Below are 27,957 nucleotides of genomic sequence, written 5' to 3'. Positions count from 1 at the left end.
AATGTACGATTAATGAATATGTGTCATCTATTTATTTTGGGATTTCGACGAGGGACATCAGCCTCACTGTTGGCTTGTTTAATTCCAACTGTCAAGAGTTCTTTTACAAGAACTGGATGCTTATATATATCAGAGTGAGCATGGAAAAATAGCCTGGCACTGAAGTGGGTATGTGATATGGAAAAATTTTAAATAGTTTTTTGGGCAGGGATGTTAGCTGCATATCAATTATAAATTATATAAAAGATCTTAACAGTTGTGACTCAAAGACAACATGGAAGAAATGCCACTTTCAAGGCAAATTTTCTTCATGTGGGTTCTGCATGTAACCACAATCATTACAATTTACTTGTCATTTATCCTTCATTCAATTTATCCGTTTAATGTCCTGTAATCAAGTCTTATTTATGTCCAAATTGCTACCTTTATTTTTACTTAAATAATATACAATAAAACATATAATTAATGGTTCAATAACATAAATAAAATCATAGTTCAAGTGGATTCCACATTAGTACATTTCAGTCTTTCCATTAGATTCCCAGTTAATCCAGGGGTGGATCTAGGAATTTTGAAAAGGGGGGGCGCCGCAAAATGAGGGCACTGACCGCGGAGATGCACCACGCCGCTAAGATATGGGGGGAAAATTATCCGTCATTTCCTGCATCTGTAGCAATTCCAAGAGCTATTTGACTGATATTTTCGTCTAAGTAAACGTTCGAAAATCGTTGAAAAAGAGCCTTAAAATCGAGCAAAAAAGCCAGTTGAACATGCGACTCGAAAATTGTCAAGGCGAGCGAGACATTACGATGGGAAAAAAGACGAATCTATTCCCTAGCCACTTCACTATTTAAGCCTTGTAACTTGTACTGTCCACACATGAAACAATACTACATCAAGTTGCACTAATGCGCGTCGGTGATGGGCATGAGTGTATAGTAGTATACGCCGCCGATTCCACAAGATGCTATCATTGATGTCTGTCTATAGACATTCTATAGGGCACCGTCAGCTAAACAACAAGAATTCGTTTGAAAGTGGAAGCATTAATTAGACCAGACTGGTGTGTTTGAGTCGATGGTTTGAGTCATTTGGGATCCCTGTAACGAGTTGCGAACGGACATATTTTGGGTCTGAGAAAAGCCACTTTCAGCAGTAAAAAAGGCCACTGTCGATAATTAAGGGGGCCGCACGCCCCCCCTTGGATCCACCTCTGGTTAATCAACTTGATTGAATGACATTTTTAAAGTAATATTATGTTTAATATTATTACTGGTGAAAGATGACAATGAGGGAACAATAAAAAAATATTTCCTCCAAGCACAATTTTTCATAATGCAAGGGTTAAAAAATACTTGTCATGTTAGTGAGTATGATGACTATAACTGTACAAACTGTATGATAGGGATCGTAATAAATAATATAGCAAGATGGTAGATTACAGATGTTTGTTTCAAATTTATGTCGACTCAAATTCCTTTGGCTTGCTAAGAAATAGAGTGGAACAACCTGCAGGATTCCCATCTGTTTTGATATATTTTCCCTTCAGCTCTAAAAATTATCTACATTTGTGTATAAATTCTGTTCTTTCATATTTGTTTAATAGTACATGGGATTAAATGTCACCCAATGTGCTTGTTGTTGATTTTTAGCTCTACTAGATGTTGTAAATAATGATTTATATGTAGCACTGGCATTAGGATCATTCTGAATACTTTTGATAGTTTTTTCTTCGGCTTTACCTCTCGATGGTTTACTTTTTAGATCTGGTTTACCGTTAATCAATTTAGATTTAACATCTACTTTTGAGGAAGATGCGACCGCAACCTCTTTATCTTTTTCCCTTTTAGTCAATTTACTACTTGGTTCACCATCTGTAATAAAATGAGTGTTATTATAATAACATTTAAAACTCAAAACCAAGTGTTATAATAACATTTAAAACTCAAAACCAAGTGTTATAATAAAATATACCAGCTGTTGCCATACAATCAGGGGACATAATCCAGAACGTTATGGAAAGGCACTAAGATCTTTGGGACTTAAGCATATATTTTAAGTTTCTTCAAAATCGGATAAAAATTGTGACCCTTTAGAGGAGGGTCAATATCCTTCGTATTACATACATTTACACAATTTGGGTACAAAGAGCGGCTATTTTATCGGGCAGTTTCGTTTTGATTTTCCTGAAATTCGAATTAAACCCTCATTATGGTGGAATGGTGATTTATCTAAACGATTTTTAAAATCGGATAAAAAATTATGACCTCTAGAGAATCCACAAGCTAAAAAACACAATTTTTCGTACAATCAGGGGCCATAATCCAGGAAGTTATGGTCTGATATGCACAAATAGCGAAAAGAACCGAGATCTTTGGGACATAAACATCTATTTTAAGTTTGATCAAAATCTCATAACAATTGTGACTTCTAGAGGGTCCACAATCTTGGTATGACATACTTTTACACTATTTGCATACAAGGAGCCGCAATTTTGTCATATTTTTGGAATATAAAGGTATGTTTTAAGTTTCATCAAAATCAGATAAAAATTGTGAAATCTAGAGGGTAACCTTTGTATTACATATTTAAACACAATTTGCGTACAAAGAGAAGCCATTTTGTCGGGCAGTTTCATTTTGATTTTCCCGAAATTCCAATTCAACCTTCATTATGGTGGAATGGTGATATATCTAAACGTTTTTTAAAATCGGAAAAAAAATTGTAACCTCTAGAGAAAACACAAGCTAAAAATGGATTTTTCGACCAATCAGGGACCATAATTCAGGAATTTACCTTCGGATATATGTGATTCTCAAAAGGAACCAAGATCTTTATGATAAAAACATATATTTAAAGTTTCATCCAGATCGGATAAAAACTGTGATTTCTAGAGGGTCCACAACTTTGATATACCATATTATTACACGTTTTTTTTTTTTTTTAAATCAGATAAAGATAGGTTGCCAGGCAACGAAACATACGCCCACAGCAGCTAAATCGTCCGGGCAGTCAACAAGAGTTGTCACATATTTTTAATTTTCGGTAATGTAACATTTATAATAAACTAAAATCTGATTATAAATTTAAAGCCAATCGGATATTAACTTTGACCTCTAGAGCGTCCACAAGATTTTTCAAAGTGATTAAGGGCCATAACTCTGGCAGTAATTATCGGAAATCGCTGAAAGTCAATAGGCTTCTTCGTCTCATGACCTTAAACACTGTGTATAAATTTAAAGTCAATCGGATATTAACTTTGGCCTTAAGAGCGTCCACAAGATTTTTCAAAGTGATCAAGGGCCATAACTCTGGCAGTTATTATTGGAAATTGCTAAAAGTCAATAGGCTTCTTCGTCTCATGACCTTAAAGACTGTGTATAAATTTAAAGTCAATCGGATATTAACTTTGGCCTTTAGAGCGTCCACAAGATTTTTCAAAGTGATCAAGGGCCATAACTCTGGCAGTAATTATCGGAAATTGCTAAAAATCAATAGGCTTCTTCGTCTCATGACCTTAAAGACTGTGTATAAATTTAAAGCCAATCGGATATTACCTTTGGCCTCTAGAGTGTCCACAAGATTTTTTGAAGTGATCAAGGGCCATTACTCTGGCAGTAATTATTGGAAATCGGTGAAAATCAATAGGCTTCTTCGTCTCATGACCTTAAACACTGTGTATAAATTAAAGGTCAATCGGATATTAACTTTGGCCTCTAGAGCGTCCACAAGATTTTTCAAAGTGATCAAGGGCCATAACTCTGGCAGTAATTATCGGAAATTGCTAAGAATCAATAGGATTCTTCGTCGCATGACCTTAAACACTGTGTATGAATTTAAAGTCAATCAGATATTAACTTTGGCCTCCAGAGCGTCCACAAGAGTTTTTGAAGTGGTCAAGGGCCATAACTCTGGCAGTAATTATCGAAAATTGCTAAAAATCAATAGGCTTCTTTGTCACATGACCTTAAACACTGCTTATGAATTTAAAGTCAATCGGATATTAACTTTGGCCTCTAGAGCGTCCACAAGATTTTTTGAAGTGATCAAGGGCCATAACTTTGGCAGTAATTATCGGAAATCGCTGAAAATCTATAGGCTTCTTCGTCTCATGACCTTAAACACTGTGTATAAACTTAAGATCAATCGGATATTAACTTTGGCCTCTAGAGCGTACACAAGAAATTTTGAAGTGATCAAGGGCCATAACTCTGGCAGTAATGATCGGAAATCGCTGAAAATTAATAGGCTTATTCGTCTCATGACCTTAAACACTGTGTATAAATTTAAGATCAATCGGATATTAACTTTGGCCTCTAGAGGGTCCACAAGATTTTTTGAAGTGATCAAGGGCCATAACTCTGGCAGTAATTATCGGAAATCGCTGAAAATCAATAAGCTTCTTCGTCTTAAGACCTTAAACACTGTGTATAAATTTAAAGTCAATCGGATATTAACTTTAGCCTCTAGAGCGTCCACAATCCGGACCGACAGACCGACGGACGGACGGACAGGGGCGACGACAATATACGGCCACATTTAAATGTGGGCGTATAAAAATTGTGACATCTATAGGGACCGAAAGCTCAAAACGCAATTTTTCATACATGCAAGGGCCAAAATTCAGGGAGTTACGATCCAATAAGCGCATATATCGAAAGGAACCAAGATCTTTTGGTTATAAACACGCTTTTCAAGGTTCATCAAAATCGGATCAAAATTGTGACCTCTAGGAGGTCCACAACCTTGATATACCAGATGTTTACATTATTTGCGTACAAGGGGCGGCCATTTTGTCCGGCAGTTTTGGTCCGATTTTCATGAAATTCAAACTCAACTATCATTAGGGTGTAACGGTGATATAATAAAACATTTTTTTTAAATCGGGTAAAAATTGTGACCTCTAGAGGGACCACAAGCTAAAAGCGCGATTTTCGTACAATTAGGGGCCATAATTCAGGAAGTTACAATCTGATATGCGCGAATGTCGAAAGGAATCAAGATTTTTGTGATATAAATATGCATTCCAAGTTTCATCAAAATTGGATGAAAATTGTAACCTCTTGGTCCACAACCTTAATATACCATATTTTACACGTCTTTTTAAATCGGATAAAAATTGTGACCTCTAGAGGGACCACAAGCTAAAAGGGCGATTGTTCATACAATCAGGGGCCATAATTCAGGAAGTTACGATCTGATATGCGCAAATAAACATGAATTTCAAGTTTTATCAAAATTGGATCAAAATTGTGACCTCTAGAGTGTCCACAAGCTAAAAACATGATTTTTCGTACAATAATGATGTTATGGTCCGATACATGCCAATATCGAAAGGAACCAAGATCTTTGGGAGGTAGACCTATATTTCAAGTTTCGTCAAAATCAGATAAAAATGTGACCTGTAGAGTGTCCACAAACAAATTGTGGACGGACACACAGACAGACGACGACAATATACGTCCACATGAAAATGTGGGCGTATAAAAACTGTATATACATTTTTTGAATTAATAATAATAATAATAATAATAATAATAACGAAATTTATATTGCGCAACAATTCATCCCACTTGGGGTGTCTCTAGTTGCATGAAAGTGTTCACATTGGTTAATTATAGTGCCTGTTTCATATTTTCGAATGGAAGGTGGTAGCGAATAAGACTTTATATTAATTATAACTTTCAATTGCATTGTTTCATAACTTAAATGGTAATTCTGGCGCTCGTACGGTAGTCAAATTGTTGTTAAAGTCCCGCCCACAACAAACATCGCCGTAAACAAATGAAATAATAACTGTAGAAATAATTTATCATGATCAGCTACTCACGACTTAAATCCTGACTACTGGTGAAAGAGAAACAATAATTCTAGTTTACTTTATACTATCCAACCAAATGACAAACGATGGCGTCCATTGCCCCTCCTACTACACGTGGCATGACAATACCTAGATTGTAGCCATTTAGATCTATCAGTAACATAATACAATAGCATTTTTAATAGCAATCAAAAAAAACAATGATTTTGTGAACTACAAACAACTTCATAAAGCATACGGTGACAAATCACCGGTAGATAATGAACGATACCGGTAAATTATAACCATGGATCAATCAGCGAATCTATGTTGCATGAAAACTTGAAATGGCTAAATGTAAAATTGTAAAAATGTAAAATGTTTATTTATGAATATTTACAATATGACTGATCTTCCTTCAAAATTCAAGGCACCTGTCACAGACTTTGTCAAATACAAATTATCATACAACAGAAAAAAAATATTAATTCAGTGTTTTCCAGGTATATTGCAATAGGTCGATCATATGCCACGGTATCTCACATTCCAAACAGAGCCAATTCTTCTCTAGCTAACAGTTTCTAACAAATAATAAATCTATTGAAAGATGATATTAGACTAATATTTATAATTTTCTATATAAAGATGTATAACAAAGATATCATTGTTATTGTGTAATTTATTATTAATTGTCAGTGATTATACTACAATATAATAATATTTACCAGTTGATAAGTCTGTGCTACTAGAAGTTGCCTTGTGTTTACCTGCCTTTTTTGCCTTCTGTGAAAAGATGAGATAAATAATATCAATAAATATAAATACCCAAATCATTAAAGGCACAATATTCTACACTAAAAAGCAAATATAGACATTTAGTCCATCAAATTTAAAGATAGGTTGCTGAGTAAAGATTGTCAAACACTCATTCTTTTGTTAGTAATGGGATAAAATACAAGACACTAAAATCTGATCAAGAATAACAACACTTGAAGTACAGGTAATCAAATGATAACTTTAGCAATTTGAATTGAAAAATCATTGAAAATCAATAGGTGTCTTTGTCAAATCAATCCTTTAACAACTTTAGACAGTAGTGTCAACAAGATTTTAAAAAGTGATCAAGGGCAATATCTCCGAAACACTATAAATAGAATTATGTGCAATCAAAAGATAACTTAAGCATTCAAATCAATATATAAATTTCAAGCCAATCGGATGATAACTTTAGCCTCTAGAGTTTCCATTAGATTTATCAAAGTGACCATGGACCAGGCCCCAAGTTTTTAATATTGGCAATAATTTATAACAAAATACTGCAATATTACACTAGAGTACCAACCAAATTACAAACAGAATACTATACAAATACTGCTAGAAATTTAATTAAGATACACATTTACCTTTTCCTGTTTAGCTTTCAATCTCCTGGCCTCCATTTTAATTCTCATTAAATCTACATCATCATCAGTACCATTTAGTACTACCACACTTTCCTCTTCATAAGTATGACCACACTGAAGAATTTATTGATGAAAATGAAGTACGAAGAAAAACAGTAAAACCATGGACAAATGGCTAGTCTCAGACACCCAGAACCTCCTAGTCTTCAAAGTACAGAGGGTCTGTGTTAGTTGTCAACATTTAACAAAATTTTACTGGATAATCAACCACATTAAAAAAACAAACTCCCGGTTATGCATGGGCAATGGACCTTTTTAGTTAAAGTCAAAAAAAGTTTCACCAATCCCGAAAACAATCCCCCTAATTCATGCATATTATAAACAAACATGAATTGTAACGATAAATTAGGATTAAGTAGGATATCCGTCTTCGCACGGGCCCAAATTGGCCCAGAGCCCAAATTCGATGGCCTAAAACATTCACAGGTTCATGCTGGTTAATTTGATACTACATATGTCAGTGTGGAGAGCTGCAACGAAGAGTGATGGGCAAACATACACACATAAATACATACACACATCTTTGATTATATTTATATAGACAATAAAAAACATAGATATGATAATTGGATCGCAATGGCAAAGAGTGATGGGCAAACATACATACACACATAAATGCATACACACATCTTTGATTATATTTATATAGAAGATATAAACCATACGAGCAAGTACATGGATTACCCATGGGAAGCCCCTTGTCCCCAGTCCTCAGCGAGATCTATATGACTAGTTTTGAAAACGATGCCCTATCCACTTCACCGGTTCAACCTACAGCTTGGCTTCGTAAGGTAGATGATATTTTTGTCATTCTCAAACAGAATGAAGACCCCAACCTCCTCCTCATCCACCTCAACAACCAAAATAACAGAATAAAATTCACGATAGAAAAAGAACAGCACCAATCCCTCCCGTTCCTGGATGTCCTAGTTAAGAGATCTGCTGACAAACTAAATACCAGCGTATATAGAAAGCCCACACATACCAACCAGTACATCAATTATAAGTCGAATCATCCGCACAGCGTAAAGAAAGCTACTGTATCCACTTTAGCGCGCAGAGCCGTGAACATCTGCGACAAAGACTACATCAGAGCAGAACTTGATCACATTGAAACATCTCTAACCAACTTCAATAACTACCCCCGACAATTAGTGCAGAAAATCATCAAAGCAACCACCAATCCTCCTACAGATATAAGCCAACCTAAACCAGATACACCACCAGTGAGAATAACAATACCTTTTCAAGGCAAACTATCGTACCACCTCAGAAGACTCCTAACCCCAACAGGCATCCAGGTAACATTTTCCAAAGGAAGAACTCTCAAAGATCTCCTGAAGGCCAGTGGCAAACTTCCCCCAACCAAACAACTGAACCCAAAAGAATGTGTTTATGAAATAACCTGCACGTGTGACAAAAAATACATTGGAGAAACTAGACAGCCTTTAGACAAGAGAATCAGTCAGCATAAATCTAAATCCTCTACTACCAATTCAGCTGTGGCCCAACACACACAATCCAACCCAGGACACAGAATTAAAACGTATAGAACCCTGGCGGCCAACCTACCGATAGAAAAAACCCGCAAAATTATTGAGGCCATACACATTAAAAGAAACAGTCCAGACCTCAACCGCGACACAGGGATATTCCTGCCTAGTGCTTATGATGAACTTATTAAATATACCTAAATTATGTGTTTTCCATCACCCCCACTCATTCTACAGTACAGTGGATAAGAAACCTTTGAATTTTTATGAGTTTTATTATTTTTCATTTTTTCTAATATTATTATCAATTTATCAGTTATATCCACTCTATTTCTTAGAATTATTACACATATGGGTTACTCTAGTCTAATTGTACATTTAATCACACAGACATATAAAGTTAATTACCATTATCTAAACAAACCATGGTATATCATAATTGTATTGTAGGTACTATCCCATTCTGCCGGTAGTATTGTATCTATCATCATAGCTACCTAATTGCTTAACTATACTCAATGGCTACTCTTCACACTTAATTAGTTTTTGTAGAATAAACCCCTTTGATCTTGTTGTTGTCCTGTATGGTTTCATGAATTGTTGTTACAGTTTTCTGTATATATTGATCTCATTATTCTTGTATTACTGTATTAGCTTGATAACGTTGAGAGAATACTCTTCGAAACGTCGCCCAAATAAATAAGTAGCTGTTTTTCCATAAGTATGTGTTTTTTGTGTATTGCTCTACCCAGTTACTAAATGCCTCTTAAAGACTATGATAATTGAAGAGAAATTTTACAATAAAAAATTTATGAGTGTTGGATGCTGAACAGGCATATATACGATCTAATAAGCATAACATTCAAACAAAATGAGGGCCATATTGGCAGCCATTTGGATTTCCGCCATATTGGATTGTTGAAAATAACTTTGATGTCAATAATCCAACAGAGCATCATCGTCCTTGAGTACTAATACTAGCTCTTAAAGTTTTGAATCCCTACCCCCCCCCCCCCACCCTGTATCTAACATTTCTGTACAATGATATCAGTACAAGTAGGAAAACTTTAGATTTATCAATGAATCATGATGTTTTAATATTAATATAACATGGAGAACATCCTACCTTGTGACAAACTTCTGATTTAATCTCTTTTAAAGCTCTCTCTGACAAAACACAGCCACAAGTCCATATATAACAGAATCTAAAGATGAAAAATTTAATTTTCTAATACAGGCGTATGTAAAAAATTTTCAACAAGTCGCTGCCATGCAAAATACGCCCACAATCAGGGACCATAATCCAAGATGTTACGGCTCAACATTTGACAATATCAAAAGAAACCAAGATCTTTGGTTTATAAACATATATTTTAAGTTTCATCAAAATCGCATAAAAATTGTGACCTCTAGAGGTTCCACAAGCTAAAAATGCAATTTTTCGTACAATCAGAGGACATAATCCAGGAAGTTGCTGTCCGATATGCGCAAATAACGAAAAGAACTGAGATCTTTTGGATATAAAAATAAATTTTAAGTTTCTTCAAAATCCGATCAAAAATGTGACTTCTAGAAATCCACAACTTTGTTATTACATAAGCTTACTCTTACACTTATATGCATACAAGGAGGGACCATTTTGTCAGATAGTTTCGGTCCGACAATTGACAGTATCAAAAGAAACCAAGATCTTTGGGTTATAAACATATATTTTAGGTTTCATCAGAATTAGATAAAAACTGTGAATTCTAGAGGGTCAACAAGTTAAAAAAGCGATTTTTCATATATCAGGGGCCATAATCCAGGAATTTACAGTCCGATATGCGGGAATATCAAAAGGAACTGAGATCTTTGGGTTATAAACATGCATTGTAAGTTTCATCAAATTTGAATAAAAATTGTGACCTCTAGAGGGAATACAACCTTGATATTACATACTTTTAAACTATTTGCATTCAAGGAGCAGCCATTTTGTCGGGCAGTTTCGGCCCAATTTTCACGAAATTCGAATCAACCACCACTATGGTGTAACGGTCATATATTAAAACGGTTTTTAAAATCTGATATGTTTTAAGTTTCATCAAAATCTGATCAAAATTGTGACCTCTACAGGGTTCCACAACCTTGGTATTACATACTTTTACACTTTTTGCGTACATGGAGCGACCATTTTGTCGGTCAGTATCATTATGATGAAACAGTCATATATTAAAAAGGTTTTTAAAATCGGGTAAAAATTATGACCTTGTGAGAGACCACAAGCTAAAACACAACTTTTCGTACAATCAGGGGCCATAATCCATGAAGTTACATGCCAATATTAAAAGGAATCCAAGATCTTTGGGATATCAATCAATATTTCAAGTTTTAGTCAAAATCGGATAAAAATTGTTACGGACTTCCACAAGGACAGGGGCGACAACAATATAGATCCACATGAAAATGTAGACGTATAAAAATGTCAAACCATTTATAATGTTGTGTGTATTTCAAAACGGTGTCTAACCTGTATTTTCCACTAAGTTCTGTTCCGACAACAGGACAAATATATTCTGATGTTTGTGTATCTATGTAAGCATCTCCTTTCTCGGCTATAATACCTTTAAATGCAGGATTTTCTGATAAATTCAATTCTTTTAAGTCCTGTAATAACAATAGTTCTATTAAATATACAAAGTAAATCAAATGCAGTAATGTAGGATGTTAAACCCCATTGCATTTTCTCCACGGAGCTTATAGAACCATTAGGAGAGTAAATGTCATTATCACGGGCCTTGTCAAGTGAAGTACCTAATTCTTTCTGCCCATTAAATTTACTGATTTTTAGAAACATTATCTGAAATGCAAAGAAAAACCCTAAATAAAATATTGTCTCAAATTATGAAATGTAAATTGATAAATATTGTATCAAATTATGAAGGAATTATTGTACAACACACAATTTTTTGCTCATGGCAGTCCCCTATGAATTAAGGGTGTATGTTATTTAAAGGAATAAAAAGTTTGAACTTTTTCCATCATTTTCAATGCAAAAATGATGGATGTCTTTGTTAGATTGCAAGTCACAGATTTATGCAGTCATAAATTCAAATATGAAAGAGCATGTTGAAAAACGTCAAATTTGAATATGAATGAAAACAAGCGATTGCCATGCAAGATACATCCACAAATGGACAGAGAACACACTCAAAAAAGAAGCAATTTTTTGTACAATCAGGGGCCATAATCCAGGAAGTTATTACGATCCGAAAGGAACCAAGATCTTTGGGTTATAAGCATACATTCCAAGTTTAATCTAAATCGGATAAAAATTGAGACCTCTAGAGTGTCCACAAGCCAACTGCATTGAACACATTCCGGCTACTATATTGATGACTGGCAGTTCACTTTTTGTCTTCATAAAACTTTATGATTTCTTTAAACACACTACAATAGCATTAACTTAATCAGTTTTAATAATCCCATTTCGATCACTGCCGTAACTAATATTTTTTTTCAAAAATATGCAAAGAGAGTGTGTGTTATATGTGGCAGCGTGTTAAATATGTTTTTTATAGTAATAAATATTGTCTCGAATTATGAAGTACAATATTTACCCTTAATCCTCGTAGGTGATTAAACTGATCAGCAAAATCAAACTTGCTTTTATCAATCAAAAATTCCAAAACGGATTCTTTGTTATACAACCTGGAAAAAAAACAAAACGTTATTTCACAGTAGCTGTTGATACAAAAATAAAATTACAAGCGATTGCCACATTTTGCCAGAGATGAACAGAGAACGAGTTAAAGAAATAATGTGTTTTTATTGTACTATCAGGGGCCATAATCCAGGAAGATATGGTCTGATATGTGCGAATATCGAAAGGAACCGAGATCTTTGGTATATAAACATACATTTCAAGTTTCATAATCAGATAAAAATTGTGACTTCTAGTTCTAGAGGGTCCACAACCTTGGTATTACATAATTTTACACTATTTGTGTACAACGAGCGGCCATTTTGTCTGGCAGTTTTGGTCCAATAGTCATGAAATTCTAACTCAATCAACCATCATTAATGTGTAATGGTGATAAATTTAAACGTTTTGAGAATTGGATAAAAATTGTTACCTCTAGTGATTTTTCGTACAATCAGGGCCCATAATCTAATAATCGCAAATATCGAAAGGAGCCAAGATCTTTGGATTATAAACATACATTTCAATTTCAAGTTCCATCAAAATTGGTGGATAAAAATTGTGACTTCTAGAGTGTTCACAACCTTGGTATTACATACTTTTACACTATTTGCGTACAAAGGAGCAGCCATTTTGTCTGGCAGCTTCAGTCAGATTTTTTACGAAAGTCGAATTCAACTACGGTTAGGTAGTAATGGTGATATATTTGAACAGTTTTTAAAATTGGATAAAAATTGTGACCTCTAGAGGGTCAACAAGGCAAACCAGCGGTTGCCAGGCATTTTCAAGAGATGGAAAGAGAACAATCTAAAAACAAAAGGTGATTTTTCATACAATCAAGGGCCATAATCCAGAAAGTTATGGTCTGAAATGCGCAAATATCGAAAGGGTCTGAGATCTTTTTGATATTAAGATATATTTTAAGTTTCATCAAAATTGAATAAAAATTGTGACTTTTAAGTTTTAGAGGTTCCACAACCTTTGTATTACATACTTTTACACAATCTTTTGTCAGACAGTTGTGTTTCAATTTTCATGAAATTTGAACCCAGCTGATATTATGGTGTAACGGAGATATATTTTTTTTAAATCGGATAATAATCATGATCTCTAGAGTGAGCACAAGCTAAAAACGTGATTTTTCGTACAATCAGGGGCCATAATTCAGGAAGTTACGATCTGCAAATATCAAAAAGAACCAAGATCTTTGGGTTATAAACATGCATATCAAGTTTCATCAAAATCAGATAAAAATTGTGACCCCTAGAAGTGTCCACAAGCTAAAAACATGATTCTTCGTACAATCATGGGCCATAATCCATGAAGGTACAGTATGGTCCGATAAATGCCAATATCGAAAGGAACTGAGATCTTTGGGAGATAGACCTATATTTCAAGTTTTGTCCAAATCGGATAAAAATTGTTACCTGAGGACGGACGGACGGACGGACAGACAGGGGCAACGGCATAATACATCCACATGAAAATGTGGGCGTATAAAAACACAATTTTCGTACAATCAGGGGCCATTATCCAGGAAGTTACAAAATATTTAATATACAAAATATTTAATATCACAGATTTAGCTGTTCAAGTTATCAAAAATCATTGAAAATCAATATACTTGTTCGTCTCAGAACTTAAACTCTGTGTATCAATCTAAAGTCAATCAAAACGATTATATGTAGGCGTAAACACGGTGTATAAATATAAAATCAATTACATGATAACTATGGTCTCTAAAGTATCCACAAGAATTTTCAAAGTAAAAATCGGTGAAAATAAATAGGCTTCTTCGTCTCATGATCTTAAACACTGTATAAATTTAAAGTCAGTAGGATATTAACTTTAGCCTCTAGAGCGTCCACAAGACTTTTTAAAGTGATCATGGGTCATAACTGGCAGTAATTACCAAAAATCGTTGAAAATCAATAGGCTTCCTCATCTGATGACCTTAAACTCTGTGTATAAATTTAAAGAAATTAAAGTCAATCAGATATTAACTTTAGCCTCTAGAGCGTCTAGAAGATTTTTCAAAGTGATCAAGGGCCATAACTCTGGCAGAAATCTTTAAAAATAACTAGGCTTCTTCTTCTGATGACCTTAAACACTGTGTATAAATTCAAAGTCAATTGAATATTAACTTTAGCCTCTAGATCGTTCACCCGATTTTCCAGAGATCAAGGGCCATAACTCTGGCAGTAATAATCGGAAATCGGCGAAAATCAATAAACTTCTTTGATGACCTCAAACACTATGTATTAATTTCAGCCTCTAGAGCCACCACAAGATTTTTCAAGGTTTGTGGATGCCGGCCGGCCAGACAGGAGCAACGACAATATACGACCACATTTCTATGTGGGCGTATAAAAATAGTGACCTCTGGAGGAACAACTAGCTAAAAAATGTGATTTTTTGTACAATCAGGGACCATAATCCAGGAAGTTACAGTCTGATATAAACGAGTAGCGAAAGGAACCAAGATCTTTGGGTTATAAACATGCATTGTAAGTTTCATCAAAATCGTAAAAACATTGTGACCTCTATAGAGTACAGTGTCCACAAGTTGAAAACGTAACTAAAATAGAATGAAATAATATGTTTTACTGAATCTGAGAAAGATTTGGGGATTCTATACTGATGGGTACTATATGTAGTATTTTCACCTAGGTAAGAGTAACTGTGTATTTTTACATACCTTCCCAATTCACACGCCAATATGGGTTTATGTAATGGTTCTAAACTGATTGAACAATGTTTCCATTTCACAGCTAATTCAGATGCTTTATCTTTCTGTAAAAGATAATTAACATAAAAAAAATATTCAAATTATGGTAGCCTTCATTTGTGTTATAGAATAATATATTTTGATATTTTCAATAGCTAACACATACATAACTACAATTGTAATAAAGTACTAACTCATTGATTAATATTTTTGTCCCACTATTTCAGAAAGTTGGGAAGTCACCCCCCCCCCCCCCCCCCGAAAAAATTGGAAAATATATATGTGTTATTGTACTTGTAAAAACTAGAAACTGTGCAGAATTTGTGGTCTGTAGCTTTAAAATTGACTCAGATATGGGCATTTGAATTTTATGAGTTAGCCTACCGATAAGTTTTTGAAACAACATTTCTATCAATAATTTACTCCAGTTTCAGATATCTTGTTTTTAACTTTCTACTTCTAGTTCTAGTGAAGATATAAGGCTCAAATTTGGTAGTCCTAGAGAACTATTCGTGTAGATTCAGAATCTGAAATTCGAATATAGGTGAGTGGTAGGGTTCGCATGCTACATGGCCATGAAATCAGAAAAATTTGGTGTACCGGTAATTGTATATTTTCTCGATTTCGTAGTGCTCAAGGAGCTACAAAGTAATAGATATAGACCCAAATTTTGGCCTTTCTTAAGATTGCCGGTAGTACTACATAACAAACATATGAAAATGCACAAGTGTTCACTAGATCTCCAGAAAATTGGCCTCGAATATGGTTTCAGACACAAATTTTCGAAAATTGCCTCATATTTTCAAAAATTGCCTCGTATTTTCGAGCCCATTGAACCCTGTAGATCAGCACCTAAAAATCTGAAACTTGGTTGAATTACAGTTTGTACTAATGTCTGCAAATTGGGTGAACCGTATCTCAGGAACCGTTAGTCAGATCAAGCTAAAATTTGGAATATCAGCTTTTTAGCATCTAAACCAAATTTCAGCAAAGTCGAAGACGATACGGTTTAACTCATTGGGTGATATTTAATTGACATGGAATGACCAAAAACACAGATTTTGAAAAAATCGAAAAAATATTCAGATGGCATGGAACAAGAATGGTTTTAACATATATGTTAGAGAGATTAGTACAAACTATAATTACACCAAGTTTCAGATTTTAAAGTGCTCATTTCCCGGGTTCTTTCGGCTCGAAAATACAATATTTGACATGGAATGAACCAAAACACAGATTTTGAAAAAATCGAAAAAATATCGAGATGGCATGGGACAAGAATGGTTTTAACATATTGGATAATTCCACCAAGTTTCAGATTTTTAGGTGCTCATCTACCGTGTTCTATCGGCTTGAAAATTGTAGCACTACTGATGCCATTCTTTGTTTTGACCTGATCGCCTAGGGGTTGGTTTGACTCTGGACTGGCTACTGAACATTGTCTTTTCTTACGATACCAAAATCAAATATGTATAAGGAACAACAATAGTTTTTTCTATACGTTTTTATATCACAACAGTTAAACAATAGTCTACATTACAATATCTAAAATTAACATCTTTCTCTCAACCCCAACTCCTGTTAAAGTCTAACGCGTGGCTAGACCCAGGAAAACACTACCTCAGGAGAATCAGCTGGTATTCTTCTACAGAACCCAATGATGTCTGTTCTTCTAAAGAATACAATGATGTCTAGTCTTCTATAGAATCTGCATGATGATGTCTGACTATTCTAGCCCTCACTCTGTCTTTTATACTATAAATTATAGGTACATGTACCAATTCTATTGTCTGTGGTATTTACGTAAAAGACAGATAACTGTTGAATTCCAAATATATAGCAGATATGCACCATACCCTGGATATTGACAGGGATCATTATCTAATTTGGTCAACAAATATGATATACGTTTTATAACAAAGAAAAATGTAAATGACCAACATTTGTATTAATCTATAGCTCAGTTAACCTATCAAAATAACAAGCATACTTTCTATATTTTTGGTTATGAATTTAGAATCAACAATTTGTAAAGACAACAATATTGTTTCAGCCATCATATTTCTGCATTCCTGATCTTTAGACCCCATGTCCTGTTATTGTCACAATATTTCGTAAACAATTTAATTTGCATTGAAAGCAACTAGCTAATATTTTGACAATGGAGAAGACAACTAAAACTTAAAACATAAGCTTATGTATTTATCACATAATAAATCATGTACACTGCAGACTTTAAAATTATCATTATAGTAATTGGTCAGACACAATTCATAAAAGTTGTGGGTCCTAATGTTAAAGTTTCGGATGAAATTGAAAGACCCAATTCCAGCCTGTCATTCAGGTAGAATATTTGTAAGTTTCTGCCATTTCTCTCAAGAACTTTGTGCTACAACTATGTTCTGAACATAATTCTGAATTCTACACCATAGTGTGAATGCATGGTATTACAACTTCCGGCAGAATTCAGAATGTAAGCTTATTGAAACCTCTCCTACATGTACTATGTTTGCCAGTTTTATTTGAACAACAACTAGCGGAGAAAACAACCCTCTTCTGAATGAAAACATGACTTCATTGAGCTTTTCATTTATTGTTGAAAATGCAAATTGAGAAATATTTCTTTTTTTCCGTGGCATTTAAAGATACAAGAATTGGTAATTTATTTTTTGAATCTTGGATTAGGCCACCAATTCTATTTTATAGGTCTATTTAAAGATACATTATTCAAGAGCTAAATTTGGCTAATGCAGGTCATTCTTTAGGCCTTAAATAAATATATTATATATAAATTATTAATTCGACACTTATTAACATGACAAGATCATAATCAACTATCGATGCCTTCAGATACTTGAGATTTTAACTAAATTAGAACAGTTCGGCGATTTAATAATTTACTGGTAATTTAAAAATAGGTAAGAGATGTTAACGTGGTAACGATAATACACAATCAATACACACATATTGTCAAAACCACAAATTTGAATGAAATTTTCAATATATATTCATTTTGCATTAGGGGGATCACGTGACTAAGTGGGTAAGACGCTGGCTCGCTAGCCTGGAGGTCGGGTGTTCGATCCCTGCATTGGCCGAGAAAGTTCATCCCGATTTCCCAGCGTGGTTTCCCCTTGTCAGTGATGCAGGACGGAGGGCCTGACAAGGACAACTGTCTAGTCGTTCGGATGGGACGAAAAACCGAGGTCCTGTGTACACACTGGTGTGCACGTAAAAGACCCCTTGGCAGATGGAATTCAATATAAGAGTAGGCCGTAGTGCCACTGCACGGGCAAAATTTCCCTCATAGCACACTGTATGGTGTATGTCTGTCTTCATTAGCCCAGTTTAGGAGCAGAACAGTAGGACGCTAAATCCCATTTCATTTCATTTTGCATTATCAATTTTTGAACTATTATACATTTAGCAAGAATGGCCAGCTCTTTATCATAACCTTAAATAATGTATCTTCAAAGATTTATAATAATAATAATGTTTCTTATACTTTATAGAGCGCTAGACTCCAAACAGTATTGTTTGCTCAAAGCGTTAACAAAATTTACAGGAAATAGTTATAAATATGAACACTGAAACAGGTAGGTTTTGAGGAAGCCAATGAAGAGATCTTAAAAGTGAAGTAACATGACAATCATTTTTGGAGATGGTGATGATTCGTGCAGCTGTATTCTGAAGCTTTTGTAGACAATAGATGTTTCCAGCTGAGATACCTGCCAAAAGGCTGTTGCAATAGTCAAATCTGGAGATTACTAGTGATCTGGTTATGGTCACGGCACCGGACGATTTCTTTATTAATGACGAAAACTATTGTCACTATAACTATCAATATTTATTATAAAATCGTCAAGACTCCCTAATCTGAATGAAGAATGACAACTGAATGATGTGTGACCAAGAAATTTCTAAACAATAACTTCTAACCTCAGACAAAATAATTAAATCATTTCATGGAATGGGTTTAATGAATATGAAATTGTTAGTGGCGACCTTGAGATTTATATTGAGGATGTAAATTAGATTTTGTCTAAATAACTTTTTTTGTAACACAGTAAACCTTGCATAAGTCGGATCTAAGTGGACTGACCAATTTTATCTGAGTTAAGCGAAGATCCGAGTTAAGCGAAGATCCGAGTTAGCCGAAGATCGAAATTCAATCTTAGCTCGATTATAAATAAACTGCAAGAGGAGAATAATTTTTGATTCCAAGGCACATTTTAAGCTTTTGTTTGCAGATAACTTCCGTTTTGGTGCGAGTAGATAACTTTTGTTTTGTTGCCATCTTTGAAAAATGTCCTAAATTTTCCCGGAAAGTGTCTCGTACAGCAGACAGCGAGTTTCAAATTTTCCGGGAAGATTCTATTATTGAGTCAAAATGATAGGGGAACGTATTTTTGGGCTCTGTGCATGGAATACCTAACCATGTTTTAGACCATCGGGACAAAACTGACTTAGATCAAATGAACTGAACATTTTGATCCGACGTAGGACATCCAACTTATGCGCAGAAATTTAATAAGAAAAACGTGCAGGATCAAAGGGTCCAAACGATTTTATCCGAGTTGAGCGAAGATCTGACACATACGAATCCGACTTATGCCAAGTTTACTGTACTAATATTATTTATTATAAAAGTATAAAAAAAGTCAAAATGATTACACAGCTTTGTTCAATTATACGGAACAACCAATGGAATTGTTCCTGGCTTTGCTTATGGAACGTGTTGTTGGGTGGGGTGGTTTGTGGGGCACATGTTCCTTTTTGTCAAGGGTTCCTGATCACTGCCAGTGATCAATATACGAATGACAAAAACAATGACATTTCACTGGACGAATGACAGATTCACCAGAGGAATGACAGGTTCACCAGGCAAATGACAAAGAGAATGACAGAAGTTCACTAGACGAATGACAAATGGAATGACAAAAAGAATAACAGGTTCACCAGGTAAACGATAATGAGAATGACCGAGGTTCACCAGACAAATAACAGAGGTTCACCACACGAATGACAAATACAATGATAGACCCTCTAGAAGAGGAATGTCACGTAGAATGACAAAGGTTCAATTAGAAAATGACAAAGCTAATGACACAAGATCATCAGACAAATGATAAAGAGAATGACACAGGTATACAAGGCGAATGACAAAAAGAATGACACAGTTTCACTAGTCGATTGACAAAGAGAATGACACAGGTTCAACAGGCAAATGTCAAAGATGGCAGAGGTTCATCAGAGGAATGACAAAGAGAGAGAGAGAGACAGGTTAATGGACGAATGACAAAGAAAATGGCACAGGTTAACCAATGACAAAGAGAATGACAAAGGTTCACCAGGCGAATGACAAAGGTTCACCAGTCAAAGGACACAGGATCACCAGGCGAATGACAAGAACGTTTCATTGCAGGTAACCATCTTCCCTCCTTGTCATGTGAATTACAAGGGGACATACATGTAACTCTGTATAATAGTTGAGTATCGAAAGAAAATGGACCGGTTAAAAAAATCTATACCTTGTTTACCAACCCATAGTACGGAATTGAAAATACCATGAACTGAACCGAACAGTCCCACGGTATATATCCTTGCAGCCCTAACTAGGCTAATGACCAAAAGAATGACAGGTTCACCAGACGAATGACAAAGAGAATGCCACAGGTTCACCATATGAATGACAAAGAGAATGCCACAGGTTCACCATATGAATGACAAAAAGAATGACAGATTCATGAGACAAATGACAAAGTGAGTGACAGAGGTTAATTCACATGGACAATATGCAAAGGGATCATGACCTTCACGATATAAACATATATATTAAGTTTCATCAATATCGGATAAAAATTGTGACCTTTGTGTCCTTGGTATTACATACTTTTACACTATTTGCATACGAGAAGCGGCCATTTTGTTGGACAGTTTCAGTCTGAATATTAAGGTATAATGGTGATATATTTGAATGGTTTTTAGAATCGGATAAAAACTGTTCCCTCTATAGGAACCACAAGCTAAAAACACCATTTTTCGTACAATCAGGGGTCATAATCCAGGAAGTTACAGTCTGATATGTGCGAATATCGAAAGGAACCAAGATCTTTGGGTTATAAACATACATTTCAAGTTTCATCAAAAGTTGTGACCTCTAAAAATGTGATTTTTCGTACAATAAGGGAGCATAATCTATGAATATGGATCTATACATGCCAATATCGAGATCTTTGTGATATAAACCTATATTTCACGTTTTGTCAAAATCGTGTAACAATATCCGAGTATCGATTGTAGTTTACAGTTTAACAATCCACTCAATATCACGATTAGACAAATCTACATAAATACAAATGATAAAATGATATTGGGACAAATGAGTATGATCAGTATAGGTACGAGTATAACAGTGTTGATCAGAATATATACAGGATTACTCGCAGTACTGAGTCCAGTTTTACCAGTATTTGGTTGATGTTTTCTTTGCTCTTGATGCTTCTACTGCTTTGAAGTAGTAGTTTGTAGACAGTCCTTTAGAGATGTCTTCCCAAGTTGGCAGAATTACACAGGATCTTAATGATCCAAAACTGACAGGGTGAATAATCCTTAAATTGGTATATTCTGACGTGATAATAATCCACAAAAGTAATTCTAGACTTGGATTACAACAGAGAGATCAAGTCTCTCGAAACGGCACAATGTCAAAAAGAGATAATTTCTCTCAAAACAGCACAATAAGTGCAACAGACCACTCATGACAAACGCCTTCAGACTGATTTGGTCCGGCTTATAATAGTTTTAGGAAATTCTAGAACTTTCGAACTTGGCACTATTGCACTTTTGCATCTCTACCAGTTCCCGTTATTTATTTTACCATCCTTTTAGCTTCTGCCGAGAGATACGTTTAAATCTGATAGACGCCATTTTGGTTGTAGACAGGCTATTTAGACTCAAATAACAAGACACTAAGAGTAAGACGGATTCTGACACACTGCCTAAGCCACCATTTTCTATAAACAACTATTTGGCTTGACCATATGGTCTGGCCTTTAGGTGTGAATATCGCTGTGACCTTGACTTTAACTTTAAACATCCCATCAAGCTCGGAACCTTTGCACATATGTGTGCTATGCCCCTATTTCTTGCTGTATTATCGAGATTAATGTCTGGGTTGAAAGCAGAGGAGATGACCTTCAGAAAAGATATTGGTTACGGTACTTAATATTCTAAGGAGGGGTGAGGAATATATAATATTTTCATAAGGTCACACTAATTTACAAAAACTTTTTCTGGAGAGAGAGAGAGAGAGAAATGAGGTTTAACATCCACTTGACACAATCTAGTTCATTTCGGGACTAACACATGGTTCAATTTTATTTCAATAATTCACTTGCACATAGGGGTCTTTAGCAGTGGGAGGAAACCCGAGAACCCAGAGAAAACCCACAATGTTGGATAGGCGACCCTATTCCTTGTCACATACAACCAGGGAATCGAAACCACACCAGTTAACTCAATGACAGATCTTATGATACAGCGCACACATGCTAACAATTCGGCTATCCAACCTCCGCATGATGAACAAAAGGCTTGGTCTGTCAACTAAAGAAATACAGAAGGCTTATTGTGCATCGCTATGTCATGTGTTTTAAATACCGTTATTTAACGTCCGCTTCCACCAAAGTGATATCGCTGACAATTACATGTTTTGATATATGGAAATAAATTATTCACAAAATAAAGTGTAAAACATTAACAGATAGGTGGAAAAAAATTATATATATATGCCTGTAACAAGCCTATTTAGTACGAAAGTACGAGGCGTTCTTGATAACGCTGTATGGAAAGTTGACTGTCTATATTATACTAGCATTACAAGAAGGTTAGATTAACAGACATTCATACTAAGGGACGATGGAAAAAGCAGTCTGGGTCATCTACCAGAACATCTGAAGAATGAACTTTCGCACTAATGGACAGACTGTCAGATTTTTGGGTTGTTAACTATATACATTTCTGAAGTTCATCTTCTCAGTTTTCATCCTGGAAATTAACCTTGATAATGTACAGCAAGACATATAGGCATAGCACACATACATGTAAGTGAAAAGGCCCCAAGTTTGATGGGAAGTTTGGACTCCGGGTCAAAGTCAAGGTCAAGGCCAATCCAATGGTTAGATCTATTTGATAAGGCCAACTTCAAGTTTGGTCAAAGGTTGCGAGATGTAAACAGGGCTAGCGCTAATCCCAACCCTAACCCTAGCCTAGAGCCAATGCTTACACTAACTCTAACTTACAATCTGGCGAACAATCATGTGCCTAACCTTATTTACATCTCAGCGACTTTGACAAAAATTGAGCTGGCCTTCACAAATAGAATTAGCCCAATCCAACTGGTCAACGCCAAATAGTCATTTATAGAAAATGGTGACTTAACGCAAAAATTAAATTATTATTATCATGAACTGCAGCGTTAGGCAGGAAGCTCAGTTTGTCAAAATCCATTTCAGTGTCTTGTTGTTATTAGAGTCTAAATAGTCAACAAACAAAATGGCGTCTATCGGATAAACGCATCACTTGGCAGAAGCTAAAAGGTCGAAAAAATGAAAAGTTATTGATCGATTCGGCTAAAATTTGCTGTGAGGTCATGGCTAGTCCCCCTTTAAAGGAGCTAAATCGCTAATATTTGGGACCTAGAAATTGACACAAATGGGTCGTAACGCATATAATAATATATGAATGTATAAACTGGATACATCTCTTAACCTGACAAGGACAGATGTCTAGTCATTTGGATGGAACGAAAAACTGAGGTCCTGTGTATACATTGGTGTGCGCATAAAAGATCCCTTGGCAGTTGGAATTCGATATAAGAGTAGGCCGTAGTACTGCTGCCCAGGCAAAATTTCCCTCCTAGCACACTTTATGGCGTATGCCCATCTTCATTAGATTTACTTTCAATCGTTTTCATTTTTACTGTAATTTCTAATTAGTTACCTTCCGCGAAATACGGCAGAAGTATCAATCGAATGGCAATCTCTAGCGTCTGGTTATACTGTAATTTCTAATCAGTTACCTTCCGTAAAATACGCCAGAAGTCTCAATCGAATGGCAATCTCTAGCGTCTGGTTATACCACTTTACCAGTCTACACCGATAGTATTTATTGTGCATGCTCTCCAGATAAGAATATGTCGTCGCCGTTTGACATGACTTGTGGAATATGACTAGCCTCGTTCTTCAAGTCCCTTGTTACAAATGGCACTGAAGCGCATTATGGTACACGGTTCGTGTAGGAATGGTAAATTAATGTTTATTTTGTCTTAAATATTGGATATCAGAAGCCCATCTTTTCCCGTAAGATCACATCAGTGTTGACTTCAATTGACAAATAATTCGTGTTTTCAATATCGAAGATCGAAGACTTTGGATGATATTGATTTTGAGACTTAGCTACTTTAACACCCCCTGGAACAGGTTGATGTGCGAAAATGCAACCAATAACGCCTCCAACTTTTTCGAGAATCCTTTGAACCTTCCCATTACTTCTACTGTGTGAACCATCGTAAATTTTAAACGGATTTCTTCGATTATGAACAAACTACTTAACTTTGGTTATTATAAACTTACCTGTGTGTTTGTAATGAACTCCCGTTCGATAAAATCCATTGCACAACTAATTATCACAACGATGAGAACAAGTTTTCTCTTGAAAAATTTGAAAATTTACTTGTAATTTCGACAGAGTCGATGTCAACAATGTCTTCGTGACGTATTGGTCGAATCCAATATACCTGTTGCGGGGGTTGGTTAACATTGAAAGATAGTTTGACAGCGCGATCATTTTGATCGTATATGGGTTTGGGCGACGAAAAATATCAATTGAAGGCAATTACATAGGAGATTTATATGGAAACCATTGATCGCCAGTCTATCAAATTTTCTTCACAATTAAAATATCACTGATTGCACGGATACTCGTAAAAATAAAGTCATGTATAAACTATAAATATCCTATCTTCTTTATGTTGTCTTTGAAAGGCATTTAGTGAAAGTGATATATAATAACAGACAGCTTTATGGATGACATTCACTAGGTTTATTAACTGCAACGTTTCAATGAGGTTACTCTCACCGTTATCAAGCAATGATACCACTAGGTTTATTAACTGCAACGTTTCAATGAGGTTACTCTCACCGCAGTTAATAAACCTAGTGAATATCATCCATAAAGCTGTCTGTTATTATACTTCTTTATGTTATAAATAATTTAACAAGGATCATGAAGTTTACCTCCGAATTCTCTGAGTGTATTTTTAATTTTATACGCAATTTTTCGATCGAATAATAACCGCTTCAGTAACATATATAATGGTATATAATGCTACTAAGCCTGTATGACCCCGTAAGAAGCGGAACATTAATTCTCGATTCGACAGTTTTGACCGAAGTGTGATAAAGCCCGTAAAACGAATGTATAGTTGTGTTTGTTTGGCATGCGTGTTCAAAAGTAAATAATCCCATCCGAGTCGCTAATCAAATAATTAGAACAAAATATTTCAAAAAGTAAAGCTATAAAATTTGCAGAGATTTTACTAGAATGTAAAAGACGGTAACTAAATACAGGAATGCGGGTAGTTATGTGTGCGAAAGCTCAAACTCAATGCCAATTGTCGTAGGTATCCAGACCACTCGGACTAAAGACTACTCGGACTAAGACCAGTCGGACCAAAACAAGACCAGTCGGACCAATTAAATTATATTATAAGGCTAGACAATATGCTATTTATTTATTATTAAATCACAATACAAAGAAGCAAATAATTCTTATACGGAATTCTTATATTTAGAGTTGTTTAGTTCAATTTTGTGTACGGAAAATAAATCAACGATTAGTTTTAAAATTAATTAATAATGGTGCCAAAAAAAATATCAATCTAATTTTTCTTATTTACTCTTGCAATGAGACTCGGTATGTCCAGACTTTTGACAGTTTCTACATATACGGGTATACTGTTCTTGTCTGATAGCCTAATTTTACTTTTTCCACATTCGCGGTATCCCCAGTGGTTTCATTCCGTTCTACCCCACTAACCTCTGGGTTACTATATATGGGGGGGGGGGGGAGGAGAGAGACACGTTTTCAAGTTATCCACCCTTGATGCGTTAATATAAACAGCACATAATAATACGAAGACCCGACGTTTATGTCCCTTTTTAAACGTGACTACAAGTGTGGTTCTCGATATTTTGCGATTTGGAATACAATTATCAATTTATTCAAACAACACGTTATTATTAGTTCGAGTAGTCATATTAAAACACACACAATTAGAAATTTATTCAAATAACACTTTATTATTAGTTCGAGTAGTCATATTAAAATAAACACAATTATCAATTTATTAAAATAACACTTTATTATTGGTTCGAGTATTCATATTAAAGGCTCAATACCACTCTTGTTGTAACTGAATAATATGTCCCAATCATTATTCTGGTCAACAAATTTTACTATTTTAGAATATTTCAATTAATTGATGATACAAATTTCATCTTAACACACCTTATTTAAAAATTTTGAAATATTCAACATAATGGTTTGAAACGTCTAACATAAACCTTTCCAAATGAAACTTCTATTTAAAAATATTTTCGAACCCTCTGGACAAGTAAAATAGGATGTAATGGATAATTTACACAACAGGTAGGACACTTAAACATCTAGTACTTAGATAGAGATATTATTTATTTTCTGGAGCTTTCAAGCCAGCAAGAGTGTTATTGTCCCTTTAAAACAAACGCAATTATCAATTTATTAAAACAACACTTTATTATTGGTCCGAGTCGTCTTTCTGTTGGGTCCGAATAGTCTTTTTGTATGGTCCGGGTAGTCTATTTGTTTGGGCTGAGTGGTCTATCAGTTGGTCCGACTGGTCTTGAACCGAGTGGTCTTTGGTCCGAGTGGTCATGGATTCTTGTCGTAATTGTACTTGAATTTCCTATGCTGTCACCACTAATACGAAATGATATCTTCCGCAGAGTGACGTAACCATCTTCCATATTGGTATTTTTCTCTGGGAAAAGTTTGTGATATTTCAATTTTTCAAGAGAGAATTTGTTTTCATCGTTGTGATAATTAGTTGTGCAATGGATTTTATCGAACGGGAGTTCATTACAAACACACATGTAAGTTTATAATAACCAAAGTTAAGTAGTTTGTTCATAATCGAAGAAATCCGTTTAAAATTTACCAAGACTCAGACAGTAAACACCGTTTCCATATGACGATTGTAGAAAGTTCGATTAATTACCATTCAGATTAGGTGTCCCCATTTCGTCTTTTTTCTTGACCATTAGGATTAGGTTAGCATTGCCATATTTATTAGAATAGAATAACATTGGTATTGGAATTTCAATTAGCCTATTCCGTATTTGCACATTTGGGCGTGTTGATTTTGAAAGAAAGGAACTAACCTGTTCTGGCTTCTTTTTTGTTTTAACAAGTTCATCTCTTGTAGGAATAGTTCCACCATCACATCCCATGATAAAATGATGATAAGTGTGTGTTTGGAAAAATTAATTTGAGAACGGGTTAAAATTAAGATTACGGTTTGCGAAACTGTTTACGTTTTACAAACCGGAAGTCCAAGAAAAATGGAATTCAAGTTTTCCTTACTTTCGTATAAATTATCAATTGTTCTTTTTAGGCGGTTCTCTTGGTAGAGATCTTATTATTTCATGTAAAATAATGTACAAAAAGTATTTTATGTTTGATAATAATAGTTC

General features: G+C 35.0%; 1 protein-coding gene across 1 annotated transcript; it reads right to left on the bottom strand.

Moving 5' to 3' along the window:
* Positions 1-13: 13 nt before the first annotated feature.
* Positions 14-27,832, bottom strand: LOC126819653 (replication termination factor 2). Its single transcript, XM_050547813.2, has 8 exons — positions 27,646-27,832; positions 15,134-15,228; positions 12,353-12,443; positions 11,263-11,399; positions 9,883-9,961; positions 7,204-7,317; positions 6,526-6,583; positions 14-1,874 (listed from the first exon to the last, which is right to left on the bottom strand). The coding sequence occupies exons 1-8, from the start codon at positions 27,712-27,714 to the stop codon at positions 1,600-1,602; spliced, it is 918 nt and encodes a 305-aa protein (XP_050403770.1). The 5' UTR covers positions 27,715-27,832; the 3' UTR covers positions 14-1,599.
* Between the last annotated feature and the right edge of the window lie 125 nt (positions 27,833-27,957).

This window comes from Patella vulgata, chromosome 4 (assembly GCF_932274485.2).
Source record: "Patella vulgata chromosome 4, xgPatVulg1.2, whole genome shotgun sequence".
NCBI lineage: Eukaryota > Metazoa > Mollusca > Gastropoda > Patellidae > Patella > Patella vulgata.
The sequence above is the reverse complement of the archived record's forward strand: the minus strand, read 5'-3'. Positions and strand labels throughout refer to the sequence as shown.